The sequence below is a fragment of the Schistocerca gregaria genome, chromosome 8 (genome assembly GCF_023897955.1).
Source record: "Schistocerca gregaria isolate iqSchGreg1 chromosome 8, iqSchGreg1.2, whole genome shotgun sequence".
In the NCBI taxonomy this organism is placed as follows: domain Eukaryota; kingdom Metazoa; phylum Arthropoda; class Insecta; order Orthoptera; family Acrididae; genus Schistocerca; species Schistocerca gregaria.
The window spans coordinates 234,181,748-234,203,085 of NC_064927.1; the positions used below are offsets into that span (position 1 = coordinate 234,181,748).

The following is a 21,338-nucleotide window of genomic DNA, read 5'->3' on the forward strand; positions in this document are numbered from 1 at the left end:
TGACATCCATGACTGCACGGTAGTCCTCGATACTGGTCATGGAGAGACGGTAAAGGTCATTGCCAGCAGTCCTGACACTGGCAGTGGGCGCTGCCCGAGCGATCTTCTGCTCGAACGGCTTATAAGGGCCGTCCCATTGGACGACAATCGGCGGCGGTCGCGGCGCCGCTTGCCCGGGCGGAACCCCAGCGTCATCCCCGACGTCAACAGACGCGTCCTGGAAGGCGTTGGCAGTCGGCAGTGGCTGCGCAGGCTGTAGGACAGCTGCCCGCGCCGTGTGCCGCCTGGCAGGGGTGATGAACCCGTCCTCATCAGGGTGGCGCACGTCAGGAGGCCCTGTGGAGGGCTGCTGCCCCCTTGTGCGCATCGCCGTCGCGACCACCTGGGCCGCGGCGGCAGCGGCGGTTCGGGAGGCCTTAGGGGCCTTCTTCCGCGGCCGAGCAGTGTCGGAGGCTTGGGAGCGGACATCGGAGTCGTCAGCCGCGTCTGCACGGCGCTTCCGGAGCGCACGAGCATCGCCAGCGTCACGGCGGTCTGCGTCAGCAATAGCCTCCGCAAGATTAGCGTCTGGTAAGTCGTCGTCGCCGGCAATCACGGCGGCCTCTTGAGCTGGCTTTGCACCCGCCCAGACCGCGGTAGTGCCCTTCGCGCAAGGCGGGGCAGTAACTGGCGTGGCAACGGGTTCTTGCTGTTGCAGGGCCGTAGGAGCAGCCACGAGAGAACCGACCTCTTGCATGGCCGGCCCTCGTGGCGCACCCAGTGAGACCGCCGTCGCCAGGGACGCAGACAACGCGCCCGGCGAGGCCCCCACCGGCTCACCTGCCTCCTGTCGCCCCGTGCCCGGCAGTGCAGCAGCCTTCCTGATCCTGCAGTATGCAAGCACGGCAGCTACGTCGTCCTCACGACCGGGGTAGTCACCCCCATGCGCAAGCTTGTGCATGCGCACGAGCATGCGCTCCTGGAAGCGAGAAACGTCATCAGAAGAAACATCCAAGTCATCGTCAGGTTGTCGGCGCCGGTCCGTCATAAGTGGGGGGCCGGATGGGGCCGCCGACGGGAGCAACTCAGTCGCCTGAGCTGACCCCGCCGGACAGCGATCCGCCACACCCTTCGCTCGACCGTCAAACACGTCCTTCCGCCTCGACATCGCAACTCGGAATGCGTGCGTGCGTGCGTGCGTCTGGCGGGCGCGGACCTCAGATAGAACACTCGACGCGGCGCGGACCGATTAGGGAGCGCCGAGCACGCAACAGAAGTGGAAACCGTAGTAACAGTCATGAGATAGAGTACCTAACATCTCAGATCGGGTCTGACACACCTCAAATGACAACCAAAACCGGCGCCGACGGCAGTCGGAACATCCGCGACTGGAGGGGTCCGTTGAAGCCGAGTCTGGCGGGCGCGGACCACAGATGGAACACTCGACTCGGCGCGGACCGATTAGGGAACGCCCAGCTCCTCCCAGGCATAAATACTGGACTCGATCGACCCAAGGACCAGTCTCAGGTAGCACCTGAAGAAGACAGCGAGGCACGCTGTTGAAATATCGTGCGAGAACGACGCGAACATCCGGCTGGATTCCCGAATAGCCAAGATGTCAACAGATCGCCGGGAAAGCATGAAGAATTACACTATACCTGTTTTGCTCATAAAACTAAAAGAAAATGAACTTTACCTATTTTCGTGGAAAGGGCACATTTATTATGGTCGCTATTGTTTCGCTTTCTTAATAGATGCTTGGTTATCGATGCGTTGACGTCAAATACAATTGTTCTCCATCCCCGAATGGCGGGCTGCTGCAGGTGATGGGTTGGGGGGGGGGGGGTGGGGGGGGGGGGGCGGCATGTCGGCTGTGGCGGGCGCTCTCTGTCCGGGGGTGGGGGGAGAGGTGGCGTGTGGTTATATTTAAGACGAACAAGTTGCACTTGAGGTGACTGTCCTTTTATCTCCTATTGTTTATTTGACTAGGTGCAGGCATAGGAGCGTCGCCTTAAGGCGGCAGCCATGTGGTGGGAAGCCGTGTGCTGGCGGCGGCCTTAGTGGGTGGTTGTGGGGGTGGGAGACGCTTGGCGGAGCATTGTAGACGGCAGTTTGTGATTGTACATCGAGAAGATCGCATGTTCAACTACCACCCCTGTACACTCTGTAGTCTTTTAGGACGACGATTTTCCCCAGTACATGTGTTGCATTATGACCCATTCGTTACGAGTGCTGGTTTTTTCACTACAATTTCGAAGTGTAATTAGAACTTTGACGCACTTTTTTCCACCAGTTGTGGTAGCTGGCATTGGCATCGGTTACCTGGGCTGTAGGTGGTTTTTTGAGCAGGCGTCTGTAGCGAACTCTGACGTCACACACAATAGATACTGTATGCTCACAGGTAATACACGTTTGAAACTCCTCTCTGTCCAACACCAGCACCTTATTAGTTGGACATATTTCGCACCAAGTAGAATGAAGACCTTTTTGCTGCCAGCTTGTAGGAGTAGGGTAGAGTTCAAGTATGTCTGTGTCTGCCGCTAATTTGTAGTAGTATTGCGAATTTTTATTCCCAGCAGGATAACACGAGTTGTATGGTATAGTCAGTTTTTGCGGCGTATTGCGATTTTATGCCGTCCTTGTGTATCGCTATGCTCATAGTTATGTAATTAGGACCTATTTTTGTGATCAATAATGTAATTAGGATCGATGTTTGCGTCAGTTTCCCGACCAAAATAAATAAACTACACTAACCTAACCATCCCCTCACGCATCTGGACAGGGTCCATGTGTTGGAGGTTACACTTAGGCTTTCCATCCAGTAAAATCATTGTTAAGGGTACTGCCAATTTTAATTTACCCCCCCTCCCCCCCCCAATTCGAAGCGCCTCTGGTAGTTTGTGTGACGGGGGTACAGTGGAGCTTTCCACTGAGGAGGACCAGGGTTCAAGTCCCGCAAAGGATACTGCCAATTTTAGTTTCCAGTCAATTCCAGGGTGGGGTTTGCCGTGGGATGTCGACACAGTCCTGGGACAAAAATTCCCCCCAAAATTCTAAATTCCTGGCAATAGGGTAGGTTTGGAAGGGGGGTGGGAGAGGGGCTGGAGCACATGTTCAGCTAAAAAAGATGTGACATCATATGGGGCTGGGGGTGGGCGGGGCCTGTTGTGAGCGGGGGTGGCGTTGATTGATCATTTCAATTAATTTGCATATCAATTTGATATCAAAATTGCACCACAAACGGCTTTATACTACTACTACTGTCATTTCACATAAAGAACTACGAACAGCCTGATGGGGGTATATGACCTGCAGATGATCGCCCAGAATGAGAACCACCTCGAAACCAAGGCACCATCCCTGTACATGGGCGGCTGCTGGACTGACCTTCGTGACATGCTTTGCAGTCTTGCCATATTTGATACTGATGTTACATGCTGTGGACATTGACAGCTTACTACAAGACCATCAAGAATCAAATGCAGCAGTACTCCGTACCTAGAATAGTGTCCTCAGTTCAACTGAAGGCACCGATACCCGACGCCATGATAAGGTGAATGCCTTGGATCGTGAACCAGCAGTCAGTCAAGATGAGGCTGGACATCATCAAATTTTGGGAGGCAGCATTTTCGACTTCACAATGGCACCAACAAGAAAAATCGACTCCTCTTCATCTCGGTTATGAAAATAGCTGACAATAACACTGCCACAAGATTCTCTACCCCTATGAACAGGCTGTCCAGGATATCTGGGTAAAGAAAAAGTGGTTTACCCGTCGCTCGCAAGTTACAGTCTAATCACAAACCCCGTGTTCTACCATCTGGCACTTACAGTACTGTTCTTGCTACGTCTCGCTCCATGAATGATATAGCCATGCAGACATGCGACTTCAAATTCAGCACACTGATTGTGACTTCGCCCACTGTCATGGCGGCAACACTGTCTCCTCGTCCCGCTGTGCAACAAGCCACCAAACATTCGCCTCGTGGAGCGAAGTCACCCACTACACAGTCGGCAGGCCAGAAAGGACAGAAGGGCTACTCTCACGACGATTCCCTACATTCCTCCAGCCAACAAACATCTGAGTCTTCCTCTGCCAAACGGAAAAGCTACAAGAAGTCAAGCAAAGGCAAACTGTCTTCTCCTTCGCTAACTTGGAGATCTTCTTCGACGGTGTCGCCCTACCGACCTTCATGTCGCCGGTGAGCACCGCCACCCACTTTTCTGCCATGGACACCGAAGATCAACAGAGGAAGAACATAAACACCTCTGTAGCTCTCGTGGAGCAGGATCCTCCAGCCTCTGTGCTATGTAGCAGTGAGTCTTTGAAGGCTAGCACTTGGCAGCCGCCGAGATGATACTCCTTCATTTTTTCCTTCCTCCCCTTACCTCGTTACAACTTACCTTCAATGGAACACTCGCAACCTTTGATCAAACAAAGAGGATTTATAGGCTGCTCTTAGAATTACAGTGTCCGCTTTTCTCTGCCTCCAGGAACAAAATTGTGTCCTCACGACCGCTTTGACCTTCGCTCCAAGGACGGCATACCTGCTCATGCTGGAGTCACACTGCTTATATGGAAAAACGTTCATCTATCTCATCCCTTTTCTGCTGCTCGTTGATTTTAATACGCACCATCCCCTTTGGGGCTCGCCCAGAAGCGGTCCGAGAGATGGCCTCTTGGCTCACGGGAGCATACACGTTCCTTTCAGACTCCCTGCACACCTATTCCTCTTTCGACCTATCCTTCTGCACATCCCAGCTTTCCCATCGTCTCGAGTAGTCCGTTCTGACACATACTCAAGCGACCATTTTTTGTGTGCTATCCGTTTCCTGACTCCTATCCCACATACGTGTACACTCAAATGACCGCTTTGTGAGGCTAACTGAAGGTTTTACTCCTCGTCGGCGGCCTTTGACGAACAAGAAGTAGAATATCTTACAAACATTACCCTTACCGCCGCAGAATGTTCCATTCCTCGCACTTCCTCTTTACTTGACCGTGTCCTGGTCTCTTGGTGGACTGAGGCGTGCTGTGACGCAGTTCGCGCATGGAGACGTGCTGTCAACGTTTTTGACCATCATCCTGCGATGGCAAACTGCAGTCATTATGAACAGTTGCGTGCACAATCTCGTCGCATTCCTTGGGATAGCAAGGAAGCTAGCTGAATTCCAGCTAGTTCTTTTAACAGTTCCACTCACTCTTGTCATGTGGTCCAACCTCCCACGCCTGTCTGTTACCAAGATTCATTCCCCAGTTTCTGGCCTGACACTAACAGACGTCATAGTGCACACTATTGCTATTTCCAACACTTTGGGCGCCATTAGCGGAGATTTCGAGCTCCTCCCTGCCTTCCTCCATCTGAAACGAGCGGAGGCGGCTCGGGTGATACTCTTCTCTTCTCAGAATCGTGAGTGCTACAGTGCCGTCTTTACTACGAGGGAACTCCTCATCTTGGCAGAGGGCACATTCGCCAGACACTGGCTTGAAGCCACCTATAAGCCCAGTATGGACACAGACCTTACTTCTAGCTACCGCTCTCACCAGTTGTATCTACAAGGTGACTGAACATATTGAACCTCCCAACAGAAAAAATATATATAATTATAACATTCACATTTAGTGTAACCTCCCAACAGTTTATTATTCCGTAACCTCGCAATAATAATGTGACTAACCACCCAATAAAAAATGTGACTCATATATATATATATATATATATATATATATATATATATATATATATACCTTTCAATAATTAACTGACTGTGAATTTGTTTCTTTCTTTCTTTCTCGGGCCTTTGTCCCACTCCAACGCGGGGTCGGCTTTGCTTTGACTGATTTGGCAGTGTTAATTGTAGATGGTGGCCGGATGCCCTTCCTGCCGCCACACCGAACCTCTCGTGATGGAAGTAGTGTACTCAGCTGTCTGCAGCTAGTGTAAGTCATGAAATAGTGCGAACGTTTTCAAATGTCTGTGAGACGTGTAACTGAGGCGGAACTGGGGGACCAGCCCGGTATTCACCTGGCGGGATGTGGAAAGCCGCTTGAAAACCACATCCAGGCTGGCCGGCATACCGGCCCTCATCGTTAATCCGCCGGGCGGATTCGATCCGGGGCCAGCGCGCCTACCCGAGTCCAAGAAGCAGCGCGTTAGCGCTTTCGGCTACCCTGGCGGGTGCTTAACTGACTGTATCTAAATTGGTAAATTTGGACGTCAGCAGTGCTGCGTCATGGCCCTGAAAGATCATTCTGACTAAACTGAAAGTTCTTACCTCAATGAAGTCGCCGGATGACGCGTATATATCTGCTCCTGTAAGAAATTTTTCTGCCACAGCCCAGTAATGCTGGTCGCTAGATTTGTCATGTATAAAAAGAAACAACTGATTTTTCTTTACGATAATCGGGATGACCATGGATTGCAGAAATTAGTAAATTCTTCAAATTCAGATGAATTATTGTCAAAAGTTAATTGTATAAAAAAGATTATTATTAAAAGATTTTTAAAACATGACTTGATATAATAATAATAGTGACATTATATATATATATATATATATATATATATATATATATATTAGTGCAAATTTAGTTGTAACAAATTAGATATGCGCGAAGCTGTTTTTACCTTACACAACATCGCTCAGGCACGACCTGCCCAACCGCCCAACTGCGAGCTACCACCAATGCTGCCGACACAGCTCCTACTGTAGCCGACACTGCTCTCTGACCTGCGATTCTATTATAGCTTACATATCGCAGGCAGCACGTGAGCAATCCACCGAAATTACATCTGCTCGAGTGCGCTAGCAATAAATTCCTTATTCATGGACCGCTTACAATATGAATCATGCCCGGTTGGAATGGTGGCTCAAGTTCCACAATTTACTAACCACTGCATAGTGTGGATTTGTGGGGCGCAGTTGTGCAGTGGACCATCTCGTGACTTCGTCCACCCATGTCATGAATGGTTTTCGGCTGAAATCTGACTGTGGCTGTGTTTTTCGACTTGGAGAAAGCCATCTATTTTCGTTCTTAACGGACTTACCACATTTAGCGGCGTCTTCAGCGATGTCTCGATCGTCTTTACTCATGGATTATCGACAATGGCGTTCGTTTCTTCACTGACAAAACCATTTGTATGGATTTCTGGGGGCACAACTGCATTCTTCCACCATCTTTACGTTATGAGCCTGCTGCTGATCTGTTCGTTGAAACTACGAAATTCATACTCCTCCTGGATTTGTGTCGGCTCTCGATCCGGCAGCTTAACTTCATGCAACCTGGGACTTCCCTGATCTGTGTGAGCCTTCACCACCATGGCTTCGTGCAGCGGCCCGTGTGTGTTCACTTTGGCCTTGATTCATTTGCTAAGGACACTACTCCAGCCTCGCTCTATCGCACAGAACGCGATGGTAGCTTTGTCTACACTGATGGCTCTTGGACTGACCGTGCTGTCGGATGTGCCGTCGTCATTGGCACCGACTATTTTTGGTATCGTCTTCCAGAACACTGCTCAGTATTTACAGCCAAGCTCTTCGCACTGTATCATGCCGCGCAGTACATCTGGTCACTCAGACTTTTTGCTCAGTCTTGATGGAGCCTTTGTGATGTTTATGTGGGTTCCTGATCGCGTCGGTCTGACAGGAAACGAGTCCTCTGACGCTGCTGCCAAGACTGCAGTCCTCGTACTTCAGCCCGCTACTTGTTACATTCCGTCCGATGCTCTCTGTGTTGCCCTCTGTCAGCAACCACTAGTTCTCCCTCCATGGGAACAAGCTCTGGGTTATTAAGCCTCCCCCAGCGGCTTGGACGACCTCCTCTCGGCCATCTCCCCTTGAGATCATTTGTAACGTTGCGTATCGGGCACTGTCTTTTTAGCCATCGCCATTTGTTAAGTGATGCTGCCCCTCCAGTTTGTGCTCACTGCGCTCAACATTTAACGGTCCGCCATTTCAAAACGGAATGCCCTGTTTCTTAATCATTTATGTTCTCGTTTGTGTTTGCGGCCTGAGTTATCGGCCGTTTTAGCGAACGACGCATGGGCTGTCGGCCGCGTTTTACTTTTTATCCGTTGTAGCAATATGGTGAAGGACATTTAATTTTTAGTTCAAAACCTCTGTTTCTCAATTGCGACCTTTCTCCATGTCATTTTTCCCAGTTGTCCTCGCTTCTGTCGATTGGGATTGAGGTGTAGTCGTTTTTAACTCGTCTTTCTCTTCCTGACATGGGAGAGTTTGACCATAGTTGTTTTTGTGCCCTAAAACAAAACAAAACAAATGCATGATCGCAACGAGATCTTAAAGTTAATGATGCTCTTCGGCGTCCAAGAGAGCCTCTCCCCTGTAATCTGGACATGAAGCCACAGTGCTTCAGATGTCAAGAATTTGGCCACGTGGCAAAATACTGCCAACGAGCGTCAAGATGTGGCAGGTACGTGGGAATTCGTGGCTTGCGCACCTGCGGCGAGAAAAACGCCCCCTGCGCTTTTCGACTGTGAAGGATAGCAGGTAGTGCCGTGACGAGCTTTCAAGGTCTTCTCAGACAGCACGCATACCGTGAACAGGAAAAAAGAAGTTAGAAAACGAGAGAAATCTATACCTCGACTATGCAGCGCGAGCTTGTGGGGGCAACCCGCCAGTGAAAGTGGTAGGGGGAAGCCACAGGCGGACGCAGCAGCAGCTGTCTGGGCGCCAAGAAGACGGCGACTCATCAAAGGCACCGAAGTGCCCAGCCGAGCAAGTGCATGACTGCCAGACACACTTGAGGAGGCAGCCACCAACAATTTGTGTAGTATTCGCCCCTGGAGCACAGACAAAACACCGTCTCGCTAAGCAGCAAGGATGACCGAATGTGCTGTCGCGAAATTCAAGTCACTACACTGGTAGTTCCTACCATGCCGAGGCTGATGGAACAGTTAGCGGTCGCAATCCCCAGTGTTAAGGTGACAGCAGTTTGCGCATTCAAGTAGTAACCAACCAATGGTGGCAACACTAGCAGCTCCAGCTGAGGTTTTTGGAGGTTTCCTTTGATTGCAAGGTGAAGTCTGGAACTGACCCCTTTAATCCTCTTCAAATAAATCACTAATTAGGAGGTAGAAGATAAAATACCCCACTCCAAAGCCCACAGCAACGAATAAACAGTGTTAAACAAAATAAAACAGACAATATTAGGAAGCAATGGAGCAGTCCTCTGTGGCCTCCACGCCTACCCCAGAGATGGGAATGAAAAAACAAAAAATTAAAAATTACTGAAAAACAAGTATGCAGGAGTGCTTAGGTAACTTTCATGTTCAGCTGTATGAACGTGTGTATGCGAACCAGTTTGTCTCATCCCGACCCGCCTGGTTCTTATGATGATTCGCAGCCACTCGCAAATTGCAGTTGACTCTCTCTACAAAGAAGCAGCTGAAGTAAAATGGGGTGGTACGATGATTTCTAATCACCATGCCAAAACAGGAGTTTGTAACTTCCCTCAACGTAAATGAGGCTGTATTATCAGAAACCAGGATCTTGCCAGGACTAAACATCCCAAAGATCCACTTTAACGCATTTACCGCTACTTCCGTTCACAGCTCGTGGTCTAGTGGCTAGCGTTGCTGCCTCTGGACCACGGGGTCTCTTGTTCCATTCCCTACCGGGTCGGGGATTTTCTGCGCCCGGGACTGGATGTTTGCGTTGTCCTCATCATCATTCAAGAGGTGACGAGACTGAAAATGTAAAGATTGGGAACTTCTACAGGTGCTGATAGCCACGATGTTGAGAGCTCCACAAACCATCATCATATTAATCACCGCTCTGGTAGGCGCTCGAGAAGACAACAGGAAGAGAAGCATGATACCCATTCCCCCTATTGGAACACAGTAATGGACTGACGAAATCCACAAATACCTTCTCCATGGCTTCCTTCACCAGTTTGGAAGCCAGACGTCTGGTTAAGGTATTCAGAGCAGATTTACTCATTGTGCACACTTGACATTTCTTAAAAAATTTCTTTGTATCAGTGTCCATTCCCGTTCCACGTTCAAAAGAATCTCTCTCTCTCTCTCTCTCTCTCTCTCTCTCTCTCTCTCTCTCTCTCTCTCTTTTCTCTGTTATTATGCAACCCAACCATAGGGGACACTTGAAAGTACTGCAAAAGACAAATGATAGTATCTATGGGGACCACCCCTTTTTGATGACTTAAAATACCCTTCCTTACTAAATAAGGAGAACAATTATCACCCTGTTTTACTTCCTGGACAATATTCGTAACCTTTCTTTGGCTCTTAATTCTGAGAACACACTATGCCCTGAAAAGTTCCAGGAGTTCTGATAGTATAGTACTAGTCTCCTCATAACTTTGTCAACAAATCACTCTTGCTCAGTTAGCGGATGGATCTCAAACATGCGGCTCAAAGCGTCTGCCACAGTGTTATCCACTCCCTTAAATGCTAAACCTTGAACCTAGAGGTCAAAACACATTTTGCTATCCTGCCGGTTTTCCTTTCTTCCTCCACAGCTGAGTAATCAGCGTCGTAGAATGCCATATCGGGGACCCAGCTTCACGACTGGTCTGTTTTGTGACGGCTCACAAACCCAAGGTCCTCGGCGGTACTTTTGGGGCAGCCACCGCAAATTGTATAAAGCGTGGGTAGTGACCAGGATGTAGCTATGTCTGTTGGCCGAAAAATAATTGACAAGAACTGCGCCAGCTAGAACGAAGATATAACTTATCTTTATTTCTGACGAAACGTGCACCAGCAATACAAGTCCAAGTAATATCCAAGAGTAATCAGTGTACTGAGCCTAGTCGAATACAATAGCAAATATCACACTGCAATGGCTTCGATATAAACTCCACGAAAGGCTAGCAATAGACAATCAACAACAGACTGTCCGTCTCGGGGGCAGCGCTCCTCCTTATATGCAAAAGGTAGATGGCGCTGCGGACCCGAGCTCAGCCATGGCGCGACCTCTTCCGTCGGCGGTAAGGCCCTGAGACGCCGACGGCCGCGACAGGAATTGTGGCCAGCGATGTCATGGTGAGGGCGCGCGTGCGTTGATTGGTTGATTGGGTCCGTGGATACAACAATCTGTGCGACGGAAGGCCCTTGCCACATGTACTTTTCATTTCACCGATTTTCTTGAGATGACCCAGTACCCACATAAGGGCCTCATTATCAGTTTCCAGCCCAGAGGGGTCAAAATGTGGCTTAAACTTTTCTAACGCAAACAACACAGTCAAAGGTTCCAGCACATAGACTGAATGCTTTTGTTCCAGATAGTTTAAGGAATGCAGAGCAAAAGCAACTAGACTACAGCCCTCCAGCCCTTCTCAAACTATTGCTACAGAACGGCTCTGATGCCCGTCTGTAAAGCATCAGTTTGAACGATGAAGGTCTTATCGAAGATTGGCAAGGCCAGAACTGGTACTGCCACAAGAGCCTCCTTAAGGATTAAAAGTGTAGCAAGCTGAGACTCCGTCCACTGTAACTTAACACCTTTCTTTCTTTACATATGAAGAGTAGCCACCTTCTGCACAAATACTTGCGTAAATTTACGAGAAAAATCACTATTCAGATAAATCACGCCACCTGCTTTACATAAGAAGGGGCAGGGAATTTTATAATAGAATTTGGTGGAGACAACAAGCCCCAGACCGTATTGATAAACATGCAAATTTTACCTTGCCTGGGTTAACTGTAAGGCCCCCCCCCCCCCCCCCGGCTTTCATAATCTCTCAATACAATTTCAAGATGTTTCAAATGCTCCTCCATAGAGCCACTGTACACCATCACATCAATGAGGTAATGGTAAACGAACTCGAACTTAATTCCTTCAGACATTGTGTCTCAGATACTAGACTAAACAGCTACACCGTAGACAGCGGAAAGGAGACCTGAATAAACTCAAAAAGATTCCAGTCTGCTCTGAAAGCAGTTAATGGTTTGCAAGTCTCCTTGAGGAGTATCTGGTAATATACATGATACAAATCTAGTATAGTAAAAACTTTAGCATCTTCGAATCAGGCAATACATGGATCGAGATCAGGGCGTTCTCTATAGTCAATTACCTGTTTAACTCCTCTCTTGGGCTTAATCATGATAAAAACAGGTGACGAATAAGATGATGGCTGATAACCACCTGCTGTACCACATTCTCTATCACGTGCTTCTGTTGCTTCATGTATGGGGATGACAACAATTGAGGTGGTTTCTTGCCTCAGGCATGGATGTGCGTGATGTCCTTAGGTTAGTTAGGTTTAAGTAGTTCTAAGTTCTAGGGGACTGATGTCCCATAGTGCTCAGAGCCATTTGAACCATTTTCTTCTCCGTGTTTACCAGGCCCTCGACTGTGGTTGCCTTGTTTATGGCTTGGCGGCACCTTTAGCTTTGTAACAGTGAGGGCTGGTCACTGGGGCCTTCCAGACTAGTCCAACTGTCCGCCCCCTTGCCGAAGTGGGAATCTTCCTCCTTCACTTCAGTAAACTATTGGTTTATTATGAATCACCACGTCACAATTTCCAAGAAATAATATTCTCTTTGAATGAATGCAAGCAGCTTAGACCTCCTGATCCCCAACCCCCTTCCCCCCAATCAGGTGGTGGCATTACCAGCTGGAATGTGCCTCATAACCTTCTGCTCATCGTGTTCTTACTCATCGTGTGTCCCCCCCCCCCCCCCCTGCTATTCCCACTAATAAGGAGCGATGAGTTTCAAGGTCTTAAAGTCTCAGTCTGTTCCATTACTTTCTGGCGTTTGTTACGTTCAGTTCTTCAGGAGTTTCGAGTTGCTACCATCTTTTACACTGAAAATCTAAAATATGCTTTCGTGTCTCCTGACAGTCAGGAACACAATTCATTGCCATGAACATGGAGTGTTTTTATGGCGGAGGTGACAAACATTAACAGAGACCTCCATTTATTAAACAGACCTTCTTCAACAACGTTATATATATATATATATATATATATATATATATATATATATATATATATATATATGGTTGTATTTTTCACGGTCCACCCTCATCCGGGTATACCAGAGAATGAAATGGCAGACTGCTTGCCTAGAGGAGGTATTATTCGCACCCCACTCGCTTTGACGACCCCAGGGGCGGATTTTTGGGTGAAAAAACACCTGATCGGTAGAAGTGGCGCCTGGTGGGGTACTGCGCCTTCTGATAAACTCCGCACTATCAAACAGACTACAGCTGCGTGACGCTTTCCTTCTGTTCCTCCTGGAAAGTATCCACCGTCCTGTGTTGCCTCGCTTCAATATGCCCAGGCTAACTTTTAGTTTCATTTTATACAACGAGCCACACCTCCCCCCCCCCCCCCCTCTACATTGTGGTTTCGGAGCCTCCAGGACAGTAACTCATATCCTGGTGGAATGCCTCCTCCTTCCATATTCTTTACCTCTAAAGTTGGCGGAAGTTCACGGATGGTTGAATTGGTTCTCCATTTTCTCCATAAAAGTGGTTTTCATTCTCGGATATACGGTTTTAAGCTATCTTCAGGGCGAGAGGAGTGTGGTTGGGGTAGGAAAATCGCCTGCCACATGCTGGTCTGGGTGACCCCTACCCTGCCTCTTTGACCAGCTCACGATTTCAACCATTTTTTAGTCTGTTTTAATTGCTTTTTAGATGCGATGTGTTTCCTCTTCTGGCGCTCCCTCTTTTACATTTTAGGGGTAGCACTCTGCTGAATACTGGATTCTCTTTAACGACCGAGGTGTGTTACCTATTTCTCTCCTCCTGTTTTTATTATTTACAATCCAACTGATACACATTACGTTTTTAGCCCTCTCGCTTTTGCTGTTCTGTACGTATCAACTAGAAGTCATTCTTTGCTCTGTAAGTGTCTTCACCCTTCATCGAGTTGGCGGGCATTGGACGCAGGGTGCGGTTTCTTCCGCCAAGTATGAGTTCTGGGAGACAGCTCGTCTGCCCTGACTTGTGTACCAGCCCGATCCATATATTTCTCCATAAATTACTTCTTAGCTCCGACATTAGTATTGCTTTCAATGCCTTGATTTTACCACTCCGTCCTTTCATCATGAGAACACACTCTTGATGTATGTTACAAACTCCCGATAAATTATCCCTCGACTGAGGGATTGATGAGTTCGCTGTTTATTCCTTTAACCCGTAACCAACAACGTAAAAACATACCCTTTTGGTGCCTTTATTTTCCCGAAAGCCAAACTGATACTCATCTAACAGACAATTTGCTCTTCCATGTTTTTGTGTATTATTTTTGCTAGCAATTTCATTCTAGACTCGTTACGCAGATTGTTATGCAATTATCGCACTTAAGTGATTTCTTCATGATTTTGCGGATGTTAGTTTCCGAAGTTCTGATAGATTTTACACACCACCTTGAAGACTCGCTCGGTTGTGACTTTACACGGAGATTTATTAAATTGCGAAGGCCTTCCGCCTTGTTTGATTTGTTAAATTCTAACACTGGATCAGTCATCAATCCATATCGACTCTTATTTCGTCTTCTTCAGTTCATCCCGCTCGCATAGGCCTTCAGTATATTTTTCGCACCTATCCACTCTGTCGGCTTGCTTGGCAGTGGAATCGCGGCTGGTCCCGGCGGAAGTTCGAGTCCTCCTTCGAACATGGGTGTGTGTGTTTGTCCTTAGGATAATTTAGGTTAAGTAGTGTGTAAGCTTAGGGACTGATGACCTTAGCAGTTAAGTCCCATAATATTTCACACACAGTGCAATTCCGCTTGCACTCTTTATGTTGATGTGCTTGCTTGTAATTTCACAGGAGGTTGTCTTGTATTTCATATACCCTGAATCAGTCCTACCGACGACCATTTCTTTTTCGATTTCTTCTCATTTCACCTGCTGGAGTCATTTACCCTCGACTTCCCTCTACGTGCTAATTACTCAATCCCTAAGTGACTTATACTGCTCAATTCCTGCCTTTCCCTGGACATTTATGTACATCCTTCTTTCGTAGGTAATTGAAGCATTTCCTCTGTTACCAAAGACTTCTTTGCATTTAATTTCCTTGTGCCCATATTTGCCTACCCAACTTCTATGATTGCCAGTTCTAAATATGCCCATTCCTCTTCAATTGAACCACTTAATGTAGTAGCTATTATCACAGTATCTACAGCCTTAGAGAATTTCAAACGCGCCCTGTCATAGCTCGATACTACAGTAAACCATGCTGTCCATGCTGATTCTTCTGGGTAACTTTCAATCTACTACTCATCACTTCTAAATTCTGATCTGAGTCTACATCATCTTCTCGGCACGCCTTACAATTCAATATCTGATTTCGAAATCTGTGTCTACCCGTGATGCAATCCAGCTAGGATCTTTTCGTGTCTTCAGGCTTTTTCCAACCATACTTCCTCCTCTTCTGATTTTTGAACTGTGTATTTGCTAAACTTTATTGAAGAATTAGTCTTCCTCCTCTCTCAATCCTACTACCAAAGACATATTGTCCAGTTCTTCTTCTATTCCTCCCCCTAATACAGCGTTCCAATCCCCCTTGAATATTGGGACATCTCCCTTTGCATACTGAGTCAACCCATTCAATATCCTCATGTACCTTTCTCTCTCTCTCTCTCTCTCTCTCTCTCTCTCTCTCTCTCTCTCTCTCTCTCTCGCTTGTGAAGTTGGCACGTATACCTGAACTGTTGTTATTGGCGTTGATTTTCTGTTGTTGCAGATCAGAACAACCTTTCACTTAAAACTTATCCGATTTTGTGGCTGCATTTCAAGTACTTGACTTACTGATAATGGTCGATTTTTAGTGAGGTGTGTAGCTCAGCTTCGTTGCGTTTCCTCCATCCGAAATAACATTTGGGTCCGCTTAACGGTGTTAGGCTGTCTGTCAGTTAATCAAATAAATGATGTAGCCGAAACAGTCAAAATATTTTACAGCTAGTGTATTTCATCATAAACTAACACAGACACGAGTTTTGTGCCTAAAATATGACGTAGGACTGACTTAACGACTATTACCTTTGCTCCTTGCATAGCTTCCGTCAGTAACAAAACTGTATAGTAAATTGTTTTAATCACACTCGTTTGAGTCTACAGGTAAGATTGTATTGTATTGTATGGAAGTGGGAACCTAGAAAAGTCGGAGATACAACGTCCACGCCATAGCCCTCAGTTGTACAGAACCCCACAGGCTACAGCAGTCCACTCGCCCCTCACACTGAACCCAGGGTTATAGTGCGTTTTGGCCCACAATAGAACCCCCTCCCGGTAACGTCTCACGCCAGACGAGTGTAACGCCAATGTTTGCTTGGTAGAGTAACTATGGTGTATGCGCACGTGGAGAAAGAGTTTACGCAGCTATCGCCGACACAGTGTAACTGAGGCGGAATAAGGAGAACCAATCCGCATTCGCCGAGGCGGATGGAAAACTGCCTTAAAAACCATCCATAGGCTGGCCGGCACACCGGACCTCGACGCTTATCCGACAGGCGGATTCGTGCCAGGGACCGGCCACGCCTTCCCGTCCGGAAAGCATTGCGTTAGACTGCACGGCTAAACGAGCGAGCACAATTAAAATTTCTACACTTTCACAAAACTGATTGTGGAATTTGGCTTTACAAATCATTGCGATGTGCCTTCATTAGTTAGCACGTCGAAATATTACAATGTTCGTGACAAAATTACGTGATAAATGATTTCATAACAATGTTTTAATTATTTCGTTAACTGTTTTATAACTAGATTTGTTTTTGTAACCAATGTAAATCCTTTGTCTTAATAGTTAGCTGTTTCATCATTACTGCCACTTTTCTGCGTACGATTTTGGTGAAAGATAAATTGGACTTTCGCTTGCAGTTTGACATATTTTCCGTTTGTGGTTCGGTATCTTTATAAATTATAGTTCATCCTAAGTCTCGAGACATCTCAAGTTGACTTAATCTCATCAATACAGTAATCCAGTGATGTTACAATGCAAGCTCTTTCATTTGCGTAACGTCTCATGAACTTGGCAACCTACTCTCGGATACGTCACTACCGCCAGAATCTTAATTTTCGTTCAACGTTGACTTGCTCTGCTAAATTATACACTGAACTGCTCACAGTAACTCATTCTCTCGTTTTCCTTTCTATTCATTATCAATTCTACTCCAAATATACCATTATCTTCTGTTGATATTACCTTATATTCTTCTGACCAGAAATCCTCCAGTTTCCATTTAACCACATTGACTTCCCACTGTATCTAGACTGAGCTTTCGGAAGTGTGTATTCATATTTTCTAGTTTTCCTACCACGTTAAACTTCTTACATTCCACACAGCGACTGGTCAGGCATTATGCTTTCGTTTGTTTTACAAAATTTTTCTCATCGTTACCTCCCCGCTGAAAGTCCCCTACCACAGAGCCGAGAGTGGGATTAATGTGGAATCTTATGCCGATGAAGATATGCCACTTTTTCAGTTACAGGCCACATGTCTTGCTGAAACACATTGTACTTTAATGTAGTGGTTTCCATTGTCTCCTACATCACCATGTCGTTTATTATTACTGATTCTTCCGTCTTTTAGCGGCCATTTCCATTCCTAACGAGAAGAGACTGCCATGAAACTTTCTCCTCCTCCGCCTCCTTTGGCAAGATCATTAGTACAACGAAGGTGATTCCTTATATCAGAAATATTAGGCCATTATTTCTGATGATTTGTATTCAATTTCTAAGTAGTAGCAGGATTCGAACCCAGAATCTAGGACGTTTTAATTAGAGCGCACAGGACGTAATTGGGCCATATCTGCGCAGATAGCGTGGAAGGGAGGAGGCGCCACTAGTTACAGGGCTGTAGCCTGAACGACCCCCGTGGATAGTGATGTAGTTTCTTTTGTTTCATTATTAGTTGGATGCTTCCATGTCAAGTTGTCTTGGGTACCCCTGTCGACCATGTCAGTTTAAATTTTACGTACGCGTTTGCTAAACGTTCAAAGAAAGCTCCACAAGCTCTTATTCTGAGCAAGAGCCTCTCTGGCGAAGGGCGACATTTTGAAGTATTTGGTAGAGTCAGAAGTGCTGTATTTTAGCGAATACATGTGCTAAAGCTGCATAACTTGGCAAGAGTCTTGAACAGTTTGCATTGTGCACATTCCGTAAGTTTTATGCTATTTGATTCTCTAATTTTGCTCCAAGCGGCATTCAGAGTCTTCGAGAAATTTGGTCGTTACGAAAGTTTCCCCTAGTTTAAGCAGTTTGATGTCATCCCGTAGCTGGTTTAGGAATCTTCCATTTTGTGATCGTATTATCTAGTGGCTTGTTAGTAACACCTGCAAGCTGTATCACGTTTGGGTTCACAGATTTCGGGATGTGTGGAGAAAAGTTGGGCCAAAAAAATTTACCACAAGAATATATTACTTTTAAATCGTTATACCTCAAAAGGGGCGCCCGATTCACACTTGCTGCAGCAACCACTTGAAAGAACATACTTGTCTCTACAAAATAGAGAATTTTGATGATTGCGGTTTTCTCTGTACGTTTACAATTTTCCAGTAATCTAATTTCAAAAAATTCGGAAAAACTTAGATGAGTTAATGAAACTTTAACAAATCAGCTAAAAAAAAGCTAGGGTGTCCATTTAATTGTCATTTCAAAAATCAGCAAATAATGTTCAGTTCTTTTCTTGTGTAGGACGATTCCAAAAAGTTGAAAAATTAAAGATTAACCCTCATGTTACATTCTTTACTTAAGTCGTACTGCATTTGCATTTTACTACTGCTTTCCAAGAGATAATGTGATCTCAGAAGATAATGAACCGAAATAGTAATTTGCATGAAAAGCTTCAATAGATGAATTACTGTAGACCTCGTGGAAAGCACGTGATGGCGAAAACGTGACACCTGCTCTTTCAGACGGTTGTATGGCTCAGAATCCCTTACGAGACAAAATTCACATGTTTTTGCGACCAATGTTTCTTCTGTCATCTTCAGATCCACACATCAGAAAGTGGTGCTAGACAAGCTGCTAGACAATAAGATCGGAAAATGAGAGCTTCCTAAACCAACTACGTGAAGAAATCAAATTACTTAATCTTGGAAGAATTTTCGTCCGACAGAATTTACTGAAGAGACTGAGTACCGATTTGAGCAGAATTACTGAATCAACTCTCACAAAACTTAACAGAATGTTCACCGTGCAAACTGTCCAACTAGCTTTCGAGTTTTGCAACTTTACCACAACTATTCACGAAATAAGCACCTCAGACTTGGGCAAAATTTTTCTACATGTCGCCGCGATAGTTTGCAGCCCTTCGCTTAAGAGGTTCGTAAACAGAAAGTGAGCTAGAAATTTGTATACGTTCCTTTGATCGCTTAGCGTGCCTAATACAAAATTTGTACGAAATCTGTGATAGGCAAGAGTGAGAGACACCTCTAACACTACACTACTTGACGTGTGATTTCCTAATTAATATTTTCCTGTGGTACAATTAAAAATGTTTTTCTTTTGCACAGTTACAAATTGGAAGACAGAGACGGAGTGGGCCCCTGAATCTAAAGATGACGTGTCTGTGTTCACGGATGGCATCGGGGAAGGAGTGGAATCAGACATTCCAGACAATGAAGAGATCGAGCAAGTGGACTGTCGCACGACGGCTTCGGATGACGACCTAACTTTCATCAAAAATAGCTACTGCAACACTGAAGAAACTTCATCGCCCAAAGTTACAGCGCCACTGACCGCGTACGCAAAGTTTGCTGATGTTGTTCTACATTCTGGACGAACTGGAGAAGACAGCCTTTCTGATGCCGTCCAGGCAGGCGTATCGGGACAGAGGGAGAATGAGGGGAGAGGTAAACTGGCTGAACGACAGCTGAAGAAAGGCCTAATCCAGTCCATACTGTCGACGTTGAGCAACAAGCGGAGATTCCAGCGAACAGTTCCTCCGCCTCCTACTCACGAGGAACCTACGGTGTCCCCAGGAGCCAGTGGGAGTTCCAGGGGCAGCAGAAGCCTCCTCCGTGCCTTGCATCTATTTTCTCTGTCGTGGCGCACCGGTCCAAACAGGGCTGAAGAGCACTCACCGACCCAGATACCAACCGCAAGGAGCGACACTTCGGCAACACAGCGCTCTGTCGCCATGATAGAAAAAGTTGGTTCGCGTCTCCGCACCATGCAACAACTCCTCCAGGCCCACAGCACCAAAGGCGGGGACGATGAAGAGGTCGTTTTCCAGAAGGTGGTAACTGAGGTGCGTTCACAGCTGTCTGACGCAGAGACGATGATAGCAGAGATAGCGCCTTTGGTCGGCAAGAAAAGCTCTAAGCCAGACCTACACGGAACACTAGAGATGATGACGAAGAAGTTGCTGGAGCTCAGAGACGTTCTGCAGATCGGCCCGGCGTACAGTGGTAGCTTCTCGCAACTGGACGTACAGGCTGCCTTCATAGACGCCAGAAACCGGCTGAAGGAGGCACAATCTGCAGCCTCTAAGCTTGGCCCAATAATTGCAAACGCTGATAAATACTCCTGGTGAAATCCACCTCCTCTAGTGACGAATTTTCTTTCTTCGTTTCGTGGAAGTATTGTGTTAATATAAAGGCGAATGAACACTAATATTTTCTGTCGTCAAACCTACTACGTTTAGATATGTATGAATTTTGACCGTGTTTATTTGTCCAAAAGTTGTCTCGTGAAGTCCAGTAAGTGCACAGAGAGCTTTCCTAAGAATAAATGTACAAAATTTCTCCTAACAGGCAGATGTCCATCGCACATATTGGAGTAAAATGTAAGGATACTCCAGGCACGGAGAAACGGTTCGGCATCAACAAAGCTAATTGATGCCCTTGATAAAAAAGTCTACATCAGCAAATCTGATGCTTCGATTTCTGTATTTGTTATTGCCGCACTGCACTAGGTAGCTTGTAGCGACTAGTTAGAGAGATATATCCGGTGAAATAAAGATCCAAGAAACATAATCACGTATTTTTCATATTTTCACTTAACCATACAAGGCAATTAGACATACAGGAGTTGGACAAAAATATGGAAACACAGCTAGAAACTCGTGCTTGAACATAAATGCCGATACTAGTCAAGCCTGCAGATTGCGCTGTTGTATCTGACCACACCCGCGTCCGGTCATCCTGATTTAGGTTTTCTGTTATTTCCCTAAATCGTTCCAGGCAAATGCTGAGATGGTTACTTTGAAAGGGCACGGCCGACTTCCTTCCCTAATCCGATGAGACCGATGACCTCACTGTTTGGTCTATTCTCCCAAACAACCCAACCCAACCTGACCACGAACTCCACCTGTGCAACGTCCTCGGTACGTTGCAGGTATCAGCTGCGGTCAGAAAAGTGATCTCTGTAGTTGTGTGTTATGTCGATGCTAAGTAACTTCGAGCGATGGCACATTGTTGGTGC

The 21,338-nt window shown here is 46.5% G+C and overlaps 1 protein-coding gene across 1 annotated transcript in view; it reads left to right on the forward strand.

Annotated features, from left to right (window-relative positions):
• The window catches only part of LOC126284588 (uncharacterized), a 41,096-nt gene extending 20,166 nt beyond the window's left edge, over positions 1-20,930 (forward strand). The window contains exon 2 of the mRNA XM_049983617.1: positions 19,427-20,930. Coding sequence (XP_049839574.1) covers positions 19,427-20,448 — 1,022 coding nt within the window. The 3' untranslated portion in view covers positions 20,449-20,930. The remainder of the gene's footprint in view (positions 1-19,426) is intronic.
• The last annotated feature ends 408 nt before the right edge of the window (positions 20,931-21,338 follow it).